The following is a 12,831-nucleotide window of genomic DNA, read 5'->3' as shown; positions in this document are numbered from 1 at the left end:
TTTCTCTTCACTATTCTCTTGACTCTATGTGTGGGTGCTTTGAGGGGTAAACATAGTATATATACTTTTTTCCATGTGTAGACAGTAGACTGAAAGCTTTTGCGATATTTACCTGGAGAGTTTCCTGTCTCTATAGAAGCCTCTAGGCTTCTGCTACAAAAAAGCTTAAAATATATAAATATATAATATAAACTTGTTTAGGTTTTTCAGGTACAATTCCTATTATTGAGGTGTCGAAACAATTATGTTTTTAAGTGCGTCTTTTTTAGACGATAACCACTAACCGCTAGAGACTGCTTTAAAATGGATATACATTTTTGACTATAACTATAAAAAAAAGTATAACTTTGAAAATAATCACAACCCTAAGATGACACAAGGGTGAAAAGTAATAACATTTTGAATTTTTTGTGAACTTTCTCTTTAAGGTCCAATTAAAAAAATCACAACCACCAAGAAATGCCACTGTTAGACTGCTAGCTTGTTTTTCTTGCAATAGACATGCCTTGTTTTACAACAACATATGACTCAATTCATGTGTAAGGAAGGTTTGTCTGAGGGGTCATTTTGCAAAATGCACAAAGGATTTCTGAAATAAGGTTTAACAGCTATGCAAGCAAAATCTGTTTATTTAAAAATAACAAGTGATTTCCAGTGGTGGACGTTTCTAACCCTTTAGGAAATGAGACTACCAGATTTACTTAATCTATTATGGGCTGCTAAACAGGAATGAATTCACTTTAAAGATCACTGAATCACCCAACATCGAAGTCATTGAGCCATAGTAGGAATCACGCAGGACTAATTTTGTCTTAAAACGCACTTTTAAATTAAATGTATTATTATTATTATTATTAATATTATTAAAATTATTAATTTTTTTTATTTTTAATGATTACTTGAGAATCCAAACATGTTTATTACCAGTGTTGTAAACACAACACAGGATAGTTGACAGTACAAAATAGAATAAATGAGATACATTTAAATCAATAAAAATCAATACAAAAATAAGATAAATAAAATTAAACAAGTGACATATACAGTATATTTAGCATATAAATAAATCATTTATCTGAATTGTTCCTGATACTTTAGAATTATTGTTGCATAAGTTCTTTGTAAAAATGTGTGATCACAGATAAACAGGAACACACTTAAAAGTGGGCACTGATTTTATTTGACTTTGACTTATCACGTGGGCCAGTAGGTTACCACCAAAGGGCTGCATGTTGCCCTGATCTGAGCTAATCTAAATACGACTGATAACAGGGCCTGCATGCTCTGATAAGACTGTCTTGGGAGAGGAGGATTCTTCTTAATCTCTTTTTATTCTTACCCAATCAGCCGCTATGGTCTTTTCCTCGGTCAACGCTCAGAGAATTCCTAAAATGATTTATCCTTGGAACAACAACCTTGTGATGTAGACTTTATTGGGACCAACAAAGCTTGTTTTTCCTCTAATAATAACCATCTACTTAATTATTCAGGATCAATGCGCATTTCTTTCCAACCTGCGAGGAGTGAACAACAATCTCAGTCATTATACACAAATCAATAGCACTTAAATGAGAAAATACAATAGTACTTTCTCTGCCTGCTAATTGATTCAGACCAGACATCATTAGTCAAAATACTTTTTTCACTGTTGACACAGCTTTTACATAAAGCCTTTTAGAGGTCGCCAAATCACAATTCAAGCAGTCGTTTGACTTGAGCATTTATAAACTTAACTTGTATTTATGTCTGAGAAAATGAATCCTATGTGTTATGTTTATTCAGGAATAAGGAAAAGGTTGATTTTATCATCCATTTCAATGTTAGAAATGAGACGTGCGTGTCAAATTGGAAGCGAAATTTAATTAAGAAATGTGTGACTAAATATATATATGTCTTGTTTTATATCATTTTCATGACAATAAACCACAGCAACAAATAAATGTAGCTTGAAACATTAGTCAAAAATATACTTTTTTTTTCCATCACGAGGCATTCACGACAAACACCTACACAGAACTCCTCACCGTCCGGGTTCTCAGCTTGTTGATGCGTGACTCAGTGAGGTGTTGGTACTTGGTACTTTTCCTAGAGTTGCTTTATTGCCTCTACACTGGGATGAGTTCCCACTGCTGATTTATGTCCCTAGCTCTCTGCCTGCCTCCTGTGAGCTGCTGATAGGTGAATGGAAGCAGCAGATTGTTGATTGTAGAGGAATAAATAACAGGCTTAATCCAGCTCGTGTGGACTTGTGTATGACCCAGTGTTCTGGATGCATTAGTGATTGAGGTAGCAAAGTACATGTGGATAGAATTAGCTATGTTTTGCATATGATAATGTTAGCCATGCCATCTTAAACTAGTATCTTCAAGATTATTATGATAGAGATTAATAATTATTTAGCAGTTTTTACACTTACAGTATATTAAATATGTTGTGTTAAAAGCTAAGTGAATTATAGAAAAAAATATTGTTGCTAAATGAAGCTTTTTAAAAGGGAATTTAATTATTTTATGTTCCACTATTTGGATTGATGAAGTGGTTTCTAAACACTGTGCATCAGTATTGAATCTGGTGATGAACTTTACAATATCTCAAATTTCAAATGTTTTACTCCTCTTAGTAAAGTGATGTGCAGGTCCTGCCAACAATTCAATTCAACTTTATTAAAAGTGGCAAATCTTACCAAAATATTTCTCAAGAGACTTTACAGTTTAAATAACACTATATAAAAAGGACCACATGTCCCAGAGAATCACAATGAGTGACAGTGACTAGGGAAAACTATATTTTAACAGGCAGAAACCTTGAGTAGACCCAGGCCAAGTGTGCAAGGCCTTCTGCTTTTGACCAGCTAAGAGGGGGAAGAGAGACAGAGTGATTGAAAGAAGCAGATGGGTTTGAGACAGGGAGAGAAGAGCCAACAGTGTAGCAGGGTCCATAGAAAACCATGGAGAGGAAGAGAGAAAGTTAATTGAAGAACAGACTAAAACATGGCAAATGAAAGTATACAAAAATAACTTCTAATGTCATAAAGGTGCCCCCAGTGGAATCTTCTGCTACTGCTGAAAGTGCCATTTCAATTAACAAATTTAGAGTTGTGAAGGGAAGAATCTCGTTCTTTAGGAATAGCAGTTTTGCTGTAATGCATAAACATATAAATAAAGAGGTAATGTTGCACTTTCTCCCGCTTATTGCCACTGATTATTTGTGATTAAGTAGCAAAAAATGCGAATCATCAACCGACACATTAAGAAGGATATTTTGCAAAAAAATGCTGAGGCTATGGTTTCTACTCTGGTCTAGTCCACCAGCTGCGGCACTTCACAGGAGCAGATGGTAGGACCAGCACTTCCTGGCTGATCTTCCATTTACCCTTATGGTCATATCAACACAGAAAATCCAGAGATCCGGACACTTTTAAATCTAGATGGAAATTTTCATTTCACCAGCGTTTCCTTGTTTGTTGATATTTCATGTTCATTTAGAGAAAACAATCTGCATAGGTTTGTAGAGAAAGTCGACTTAATATTTATCCAGCACATTGTGATTCATCCCTGGTGGTAATCCACTTTACTCTAATCCTGCTGCCTATCCTCAACTCACCCTTTACAGCATATTGAATTAACCAGGCTCCACAGTCTTACCTAAGTGTCGTGTCCACTGATGGATCCAGATGTTGGTTTTATAGAGGCTCACTAGTATCATTCTTTTTGGATGTTTTAAGATGAATATGTTGGAGGAAAGACTCCATAATGATACAATAGGACTAAATTTAGCAGTGTATTTTTTCAGATTTCAGAAGGCTTAAATATTTAAACAAAAGCTGTCGTTATATATAAGATTTTAGATTTAAATTTCAGTAATAATTATAATAATTTCTAATTTAAATAGTTCTAAATAAAAAGAGTTGTAGATAAGGGGAACATACTGCAGTGTTAATTATAATAGTAGCTAATAGTTTGATTGCCTCTTAAACTAGCAGGACAATGGCCCTTCAAACTGAGAGAAAAAAAGCAACTATTGATTCTCAATATTTATATAGGGAGGACTATATGAACAATTGTGGTCTTTCACGTCACTGATGAAATATTCTATTTTTTCATCTGAAGATTATGGCAATGTATAATTGCAACAAGAGCTGAGTCATGGAATTTGCTATTATTTCTTTTGTCTGCCTGTGCACACTCACATACATACATACACATGCTGGGATAATCTAGCTAAAGCTTGGATTGTGTCCGTTCTTAAACATTTGATTTAGAGGAGATTTCTGTTGAATTGAACTTTGTGCAAAAGCCCCAATGAAAGAGAAACACTCTTTACAAAAGGAGATTAAGCAGATTAGGCACACAGACACACACACACACGCACACACCTCAACACACACACCTACACATGCACGCAAACACATACACACGCACACACACACCTCCACACACACCTACAAGCACACACCCAAACACAGATGCATGCACTTTGTTCAGCTCACAAGCTGGCACCATCTTAGAACCAGCTGAAACAACTTCTGTGTGCATCCTGGAGTCTAATTAAAATGTATATCTGATTAACCTCTCTCAATAACACATGTTTACATACAAGACACCTCTTTCACTTATGTTCTCCTTCTGTGTGTTTTTTTCATGTTCATTAGTTGTTTCTTTTTTTTTTTTCTTCAACATCTGTGTTTGTATTTGCATTAATTGGTTATAATTTTAACATTTATACCAAATTTTATTTTGTTTTATTTTTTTTTAAATTTAGCCTAATACTAAGTTGAATATTATTTGGGTTTATTTCAGGCTTTTTAGTCACCATCCCATATTTATTGCTTGGTCTTTTGGGATACTTAATGTCAATGCATGATTAAAGCAACAAACGGTTTGACATGAGTCAACATGAGTTTTCTGCTTCCATCCTTCACTGATCCTTTATGATTTGCATGATAGATAACATGCAAATATTGAAGTGTGTTTCTAATGTTTGCTCTCTTTGCTTTGTTACCTGTTTCAGAACCGAGCAGCAAAATTCCAGGTGAGTTGCAGTGAAATATAAATATTTAAAATCAATATGAAAAAAAATGGAAATTTGGTTTTAAAAAGGTATTTAGAACCACAATAATAACAGAAAAATACATAAATATAATTATTTTCATGAATGCTTATTTAGCTTTATTAGACATGGGAACAATCATCAAAATATATTTAGAATTTTTCATATTATCTTCTCGCAACAGACTTAATAATGGATTTAATTCAAATCACTGCATAAAGTGGAAGTTTTTCAACGCTGTTTTATTGAAAATTCTGATTTCGGTGGAGCATCCTCCTGCTCACAGTGCTTCTTCATGCTGGAGAAGTAACTTGATGCCATGCTTTCCCCTTTGGAAAAACCATGTCATCACAATACCAAGGAGTATTGTCAACTATGTGTTCAATTTGACCCCTTTTTCTCCTCCTTCCTAAAAGGCCTGGCACATATGATGGCAGAACAAGGTATGACTCTGTTTACCTTTTCTCTGTCAAACCTTTTTCTTTGTTGTGCCTGTGTGATTTTGGTTTATTGAGATAAACAATGCAGTTATGTTGTTCTGTTTTGACTTATTAATTAAGCTGTAACCAAAAAATAATGTTTTTTTAGTTATATTTTACAATGTCCCCAAATGGTTGTTGACACTGGATAAAATAATGCCACAATGTGGAAATCCAGCTTACAACAACCTATTTTAAAGTCTCTAAAACGAAATAACCGCAAAGACCTCAAGACTCTAGTATTAGAGGATGAACAGAGCAAACTTGCAACCTCTGAACCGGACAAAACGCATTGATCCAAGGTTTTATCCCATTGCTTTATCTTGTCCTCTACCAGTGCATTTTAAATGAATTTAGACTATTTTCGGTGGATATTAGCACTACGTTGCTTTGGGGTTGCCCTCAAAACCCCAATCATAGTTTCTGTGATCTTGACTAGAGGAATATCACATAGTCAGTTCTCGTAATAATTTGCTTTGCAAATAATTCATTTAATCTGCAAACGGGATGCAACTAAGGTTACTGCTGAAAGATTTTGTTGGGCATGGTTTTATTAAAAAGTGCAACACGATTCAGAGGTCGCATGTTTGCTCGTGTTTGCTCGTGTTTTCCTGTGTGACCGAACATTAATTATTTAATGTTGCTGTATCTCTAACTGTCGTGTTTCTCTTTTCCCCTACTTGGCTCTTTTGTGTGGATTGCCCTCTTCGCCTCTTCTAGCTAAAAGCAAAGGTACAGCTTTTTCAAAATCTATCCTTTTCCGCCTGTATGAAAAGCGTCGCGTGCTCTGTGAGTTTATTGAGCAGTGCAGTGAAATGTCTTCAGTGTGTGTACTGCTCTGTGATTTCCTCATCTCCTGTGTAATGGCTCTGTGCAAGGATTAAGAGAGTAATTAAGACAACCTTAAGTGAAGAAGAAAAGAAAATCGCTGTTTGCTTGTGTGTGTGCTACCACTGAGTGATTGAATGCTGTAAGAGTTTTCCTGTTTCAGGTCAAGTGAAAACTGGGATCCCCTTTCACGAACAAAGAACAAACCCTTGTAGCCTTATTTCTTACGAGTTTTTGCTTATTTTAATTCAACAGTGTTCAGTTTTACACTGGGCCTACCTGTACGAACTGTACACCGCATGATTCCTAAAAGTGTCAGACACAGACAAGGATTAATAGGCAAGCAATACAATTCGGTGTGCTGTCATAATATTCAAAACTGACCACTAGGTGATTCTGGTTACAAAGTCAGTCAACTGCACTGTTTAGAGTTCTAGGAAAGAAATTCATCTCTCATCCGAGACGTTTCCACAGTTACAAGTGAGCAGGGGTTAGAAGCCTGTGTAAATCCTGCCTGGGGTAGGAAGAGAGAACAATCGGAAGGAGTTCGAATCAATGTGTCGGTTGATACACATCAGGGTGAGGTCCAGTGAGGTGTGACCATCACATGATCCCAGTTGTGGATTTTTGGAGACTTTACTAGGGAGAGAGCTCAGCACTGCAATGAGTTGAGAGGTTATGCCTGAGATGTCCATCTTTGTTGAGAGAAGGATTCTCTAGCCTAGTGAAGATGGCCTCTGTAAAACCATCTTTTCTCTCTGGCCAGCACCTGTACGTTGCTGTACAGATGGACGCCGAGTCCTAACCTGAGGTAGTGGCTCTCTTGTGTTGAGCCATACGCTTGTTAAACGGTTGTTCCGATTCACCGATATACAGGTCTGGGCATTAAAAAAACCCTGGTAGAACTCTATACAGTCCATTTAACTCACTTTGGAACCACTTGGATAATCATGAATTGGATGAATGAGAACCTACAGGAAAATAAATTACAATTTTATGAAACAATTTTAGTATCACTCTACAAGGGGGAAAGGAATTGAGGTAAATTATTTTGTTTTTGTAGAGCCTGTACACAATGCCATTAGGACGGAGGCTGATGCTGCTCATGCCCAACTTCTCTCCACATCGAGGCCTTATGTCCAACAGAGGCTCAGAAAGATAGATTGTTGATATTTTGTTTACAAAAGTGGTTGGCTGTCGGAATAAATATTGGTTTTCTGATAAAGTGCAGATTAAATATTTAGTAGATGTAAACGTATTGAAGATTGAATTGCTTCCAGTGGCTATGTGGTCACTGCATGACATTTTTTTGGGGTAGTTTGGGGGGATTCAAAATAGGAATTTGTTGTATCACCATGATGTAATGTTATAATTGTTAGTTGTGTAACTAAATGACATGGAAGTCATAATGAGCTCACTGGTTAATTCATTTTCAGAAACAATTTATAGAACAAACCATGTTTTTTGTGGACCATTGTCTCCACTGATGAAATAAAATTATTCAGATTGAAAAAAACTACACTAGATTCAGTTAAAAATTTGCACGGTTGGACATTAGAAAAGTGATACCAACTGACAGAGACCTTTCTTTAGGTGGAGAGATTGTATACTGTCTCTCCAATCCTAAATCAAAATGGCTTAAGTGGCTGGCAAAACGGCCTTCACACGCTCAAAATGAATTGTAACCAGTTCTCTTGTTAATCCCTACGGTCCAATTGCCATAGGGCAAACTGCAGAGCGTTCCCAAGATGACATTTGAGAGAGGAGGTTGGAGGGCTGGGGGAGCGAGAACATGCTTCAGGGCGAAAAAAACATGGCGCAGATCTGAGGACTGATTACATCCAGATTTCCTCTAACAACATTCCCCCGCCCCCATGGATAGGGATTGCAGAACAGCCAGTATGAGAAAGAGGCGTAGATGCGGGAAGAGGCTAGATTAGGAGAATATGTTTGTTATCATAATTAAAAGGAAGTGCATTTCATCCTCCTCCTACGGATCTGTGCCAGGGGCGACTTGTGAGGTTCAAAGGCACACAAAGGTTTAGGAAACTGGATGTGTTGTGTTTTTATGCAGAATATGTGACTAATGCAGTCAATATTCGCAAAATGCAACAACAAAGCAGTTTATAGTGTTAATATATTTCCCCACTAGATGACGTGTGACAGGCATGTTGTTAAGGATGCTAAGTGCACCTTTTTTATTCTTTTCTTCTCTAATTTATTAATTTGTTTTCCATATTCTATCCCGTCTGTCTATTTCTCATTTTGTCAGTCTTCTACAATGTTTTATTTCAACATTGATCTGTCATTTTTTTTACAATACATAATCAATATTTTTCAATAAGTTTTCTGCTTTTTGTCTGATTCTCTTTTTTTTCACTTTCCTTATTGCCCTGGTCTGCATATCTCTCTATTTATTTGATTAGATCTGTCTTTCATTACATTCATAATACATTCATCATCCAATTTTGTTCTCTTTGTGACTTATTTTGTTTCTTCAGGCTTACTATGTCTGGTGATAAGAATCTGTCATAATCTTTTCATCTAACTTACAACCATAGGAACAAGTTGTTGACCAACTGGTAGCTGGTCAGCTTTGAAAAACCCAGAGGGAGTTGATGTTTGTGTGCCATTTTCTTTTAAATGGTTTAAAAGAAGACTTATTTCTGGAAGATTTGTGGTTTAGAGTGGCAGGTATGGAAGTTGTATTTCTGTGAATACAGAATACAGATGCAGATTTCCAGTTTCAAGGAAGATTGATTTGAGTTAACCATTTGCATTTACAAACTGCAATAGATCTATAATGTACCAGATCAGGCAGAGAATGGTAGAAAACACGTCTCAACATTAGCTGCACTGTTGGGATATGCAAATGATGCATTACAATTTTAAAAAAAAGAAAGAAACACACCATAATGTAACATTATATACTCCAATGAACCAAATAAAAACATAGGCTTTGTAACACAGCTGTCAGCAACTGCACTGACGGTGAGAACCAAGGTAGAACGACCACTCAGTTAGTCATCCCCCCTACCCGGTTGAGTCCTGTATTATTGTCTCTATCCTAGTCAGCAGTCTAGGATCCTAAACAAGGGAAAGTTAGTATGGGTTGGTCAAAGATTACATCTTTGATCTCTTTGAAGAATGATTCCTGCTGTGCCTGTCTAAGAAGGAGATTTTCAGCTGTGGGTTGGCAGGAAGCTGGCTGCTTCACACATGGAGACATAGTATGAATGGCCACTATTGAAGGCCACATGAAAGATCTGGGCTGTTGTATGCATCAGGTCCTTCCTAATGGAAAACTGTCTGACATCAGGGAGTTGAGTACAGGTGTTGACAGTCTGCAGCAGGAGGTCTTATTATGACAAATCTGGGTGTGGTAATGGGCAGGTTGGCCACTAACCCCTTACCGGCATAGGATACTGGGGCCTTGGTGCCAAAATTCGTAGGGACAGCTTGGCATCAGCGGAGGTCATCAGCTGGGTTATTTTCACTCTCCATTTAGTTCCAGTTGCCTTCCTAGGTAAGAGTCCGGATCTCCTGACAATAGAGCTCGGCGCGCTGTGGATCTTCAGCGTGTCCTGTTGTTGCTGCAAAAATGGGAAACACTGCTTTAACAGGGTAGTAGAGGCTTTCGAAGCAGCAGTGTTGCATGTATTTGGATGCTTTTAATATTGGCCCTGAGGGTTGAGCAGGTTTGAGGCTTGTATGATGGATGAGCTTAGAAGTAGGTGAGACTGTTGCCGTAAACAGGCACTCCTGCTGGGATGCAGGGAATTGATCAAAACTGTTAGGACCTTGGAGTAACCAGTAAGTTTGGCGTGTACTGCGATCGGACCTTCTGGGGGCCCTAACTGCACTGGCTCTTTGGCTGTTAAGAGATGAACCATGTCCGATCCAATGAGCAGCAGGGGTTGAGCATGATCTACAGAAAGCAAAGATAGGTGATTAAGATGCTTTTATCTTTGTTGGAGGGTTCTCATTGGATAAGAATGCTCTGAGAGTTCAAGATTGTTTGCGTTAAATGCCTGATGCAATACTTTACTTTAGGTTTGGACAGAAGAGGACTGATGTACCACGAAACTGCAATACATATTTATCCAGCTTGAGCTATTTGCCAAAGAAGAATGGGCACGAAAGTTAGGTGTGCAAAGCTGGTAGACATACCCTTAAAGACAAGGGTTGCTGAATACAAATGCATTTTACGTTTTTCAGATTTTTTATCGCATTTTTTTTTTTTTCCGTGTATCACATTGTAGTTCAATACAATTTTAACAATGAAACAATGAAAAAGTTAATGGGGTATGAATCATTTTTTCAAGTACTGCGCTGTAAATGTTTTTTCATGATATAGTAGTTAACAAGGAAAGGTACAATAGGAACAATAAAGCTGCCAGTGGTCACAGAAGATGTCCTGTCAGGCAGTTAATGATTGCTAACCCATTTTTACGTAGTATTTATTGTAGAAAAGGTCTATCAAATGGAGGAAATGCTAAGTGGATATACCCACATGCACAAATCACATCCTGCTAGCTTGAAAGGCTGAAGGCCTATTGCAAATTGATCTCACTTGCAGATTAACATGTAATAGTAGATCAGTTTATTTCATTGCCCAAAAATGTTCCCCCTGGCATTTTTCATGTAAATTATTTTTGATATTCATGCTGTGAATAATAAATGAGATCTCTTTCGTGACAAATCTGAGGGCTGAGCCCTAGGTAATGTTTCCTCCTTTTAAACTGTTAATCAGCTCAGATACAATCAGTTCTCTGAATCTGATTTCTGTCAAAGTAACATCAACGAGCCAAGGTATGATACCTGTCTAAATAGTAGCACACCTTAAAAACAGATATCCCAAATACTACTTTGTTATTTCACAATCATATTTTGAAATTATTAAAAAACACATCTGATCATTTATTAAAAATACTAACATATTTTGGGTTGTATTATAGCAAGTACAGTCAAGTATGAAACAATACCATTACACCAAAACATTATCAATACGGCACAGCACTTTACACTACATGATGCTTGGCTCAGATTGTACTCTATTTGGCTCTACAGATCCATATGGAACAGACCTGTTCAATATCAGACCTGCTGCTCTGTGGTGCACCATTTGGTTGTCACTTTGGCTCAGTCTGTCGGATTGTTTGAGGTTACTGTGTGTGTCTCGAAATGACATAGTATGATCTTCTTTCTGTTGGTCTGCTGTGGGTGTGCGTAATGGTTGGTCAGGAAATACCACATGAGCAGTAGAAAAAAAGACCTGCCAAATCTGGTGAACACACTGACAATACATTTCAGGTTAAAAAAAAAGCAGTGAATATTAGGATAACCTTTAAATCAGTAAGGCTTATGATAACTATTTAGTTGAGAAAATAACTGAGGAAAATGTAGATTTCTTTCTATGATGGAAAACAACAGCAGAAGTATTTCTTGCCCTGCTATCATTGGCCCTTTTACAATACAGATGATATCACACAATGTTTGTGACATTTTTTTGCCTCTTTGAAACCTGTATTAGCAGTGTGACCATGTCAGTATTTGAGGGCACAGACTGGAGGACATGGGAGATGCCGTCAGTTGAATATATGCAATAATCTTAAAACCAACCTTAACAGTAAAATGGGTTGGACAAAGCAAAAAAGGTCTGGATGACCATCTGAAGCATACAAGATTTTTTTTACTCAATCATTAAGATTCTCAACCTGATAAACCACTCACACAATCCACATTTCTTTCTAAATGCTATAAGTATGACATTTCAGGACCTATACTGATTGGCCAGGAGTTCAACTATCATATAGAATGCATCTTTAAAGTAAAAACATGGTCCTGGGTTTAAGGCAATGGTTAAATTCATATTCTCAAAAGGGATTTGTCGGATTAACGGTCGAGTTTTACAGACCATGCAAGTCTTGATGACCAGGCTTGCTTAGTAATTTTGATTATTGCTAAGATTTGCGAGTGTGTATGTCTTTGTCTCAGTGTGCACGTGTGTGTGTGTGTGTTAGTGTGGCAGATTACTGAGGTGGGGCCTGGCCCTATCTCTCTAGGCCAGTTGCTCAGTGAGACACAGTCAGACAGAATCAGACAGCAATGTTATCTCTCTCCCTCCAGACACTCTCACCATGGCTCCTTTCCCAACCTTATCACATATCATTGCCCATTGTATCTCCTTTTTTAAATATTTTTATTAAAAGATTCTTCATTAACAGGGTATAATTTTGGACTGTTCAATACCCCATTGGTATAGTCTGCGTGACTGATAAATTAAAGTGTCCAGCTCCTACTTTCATCATCCATGCACTAATAATGTGAAAGCTAATTTTTTTGGACATCTGTCAGAGGGAATTATTAAGATCTGACCCCTTCTCTCTATCATGTATGGCCACATGCTTGAAATAATCATTTAATAATATGAGAAAGATTATTTATCCTTTCATCAACAAACACAGAAATGGAG

General features: G+C 37.1%; 1 protein-coding gene across 3 annotated transcripts in view; it reads left to right on the top strand.

Annotated features, from left to right (window-relative positions):
• Nucleotides 1-12,831, top strand: part of nrxn3a (neurexin 3a) — a 73,957-nt gene that overhangs the window by 9,134 nt on the left and 51,992 nt on the right. For 2 of the 3 annotated variants that reach the window (XM_087780076.1, XM_087780077.1), the window contains exons 4-6: nucleotides 5,011-5,031; nucleotides 5,466-5,492; nucleotides 6,249-6,260. In XM_087780076.1, the coding sequence (XP_087636202.1) occupies nucleotides 5,011-5,031; nucleotides 5,466-5,492; nucleotides 6,249-6,260 (60 nt within the window). Of the gene's footprint in view, nucleotides 1-5,010; nucleotides 5,032-5,465; nucleotides 5,493-6,248; nucleotides 6,318-12,831 lie in introns of all 3 variants that reach the window. The other variant, XM_087780075.1, reaches the window with a different exon arrangement.

Source organism: Callionymus lyra, chromosome 18 (assembly GCF_982586985.1).
Source record: "Callionymus lyra chromosome 18, fCalLyr1.hap1.1, whole genome shotgun sequence".
NCBI lineage: Eukaryota > Metazoa > Chordata > Actinopteri > Syngnathiformes > Callionymidae > Callionymus > Callionymus lyra.
This window is presented reverse-complemented; position numbering and strand designations above follow the sequence as displayed.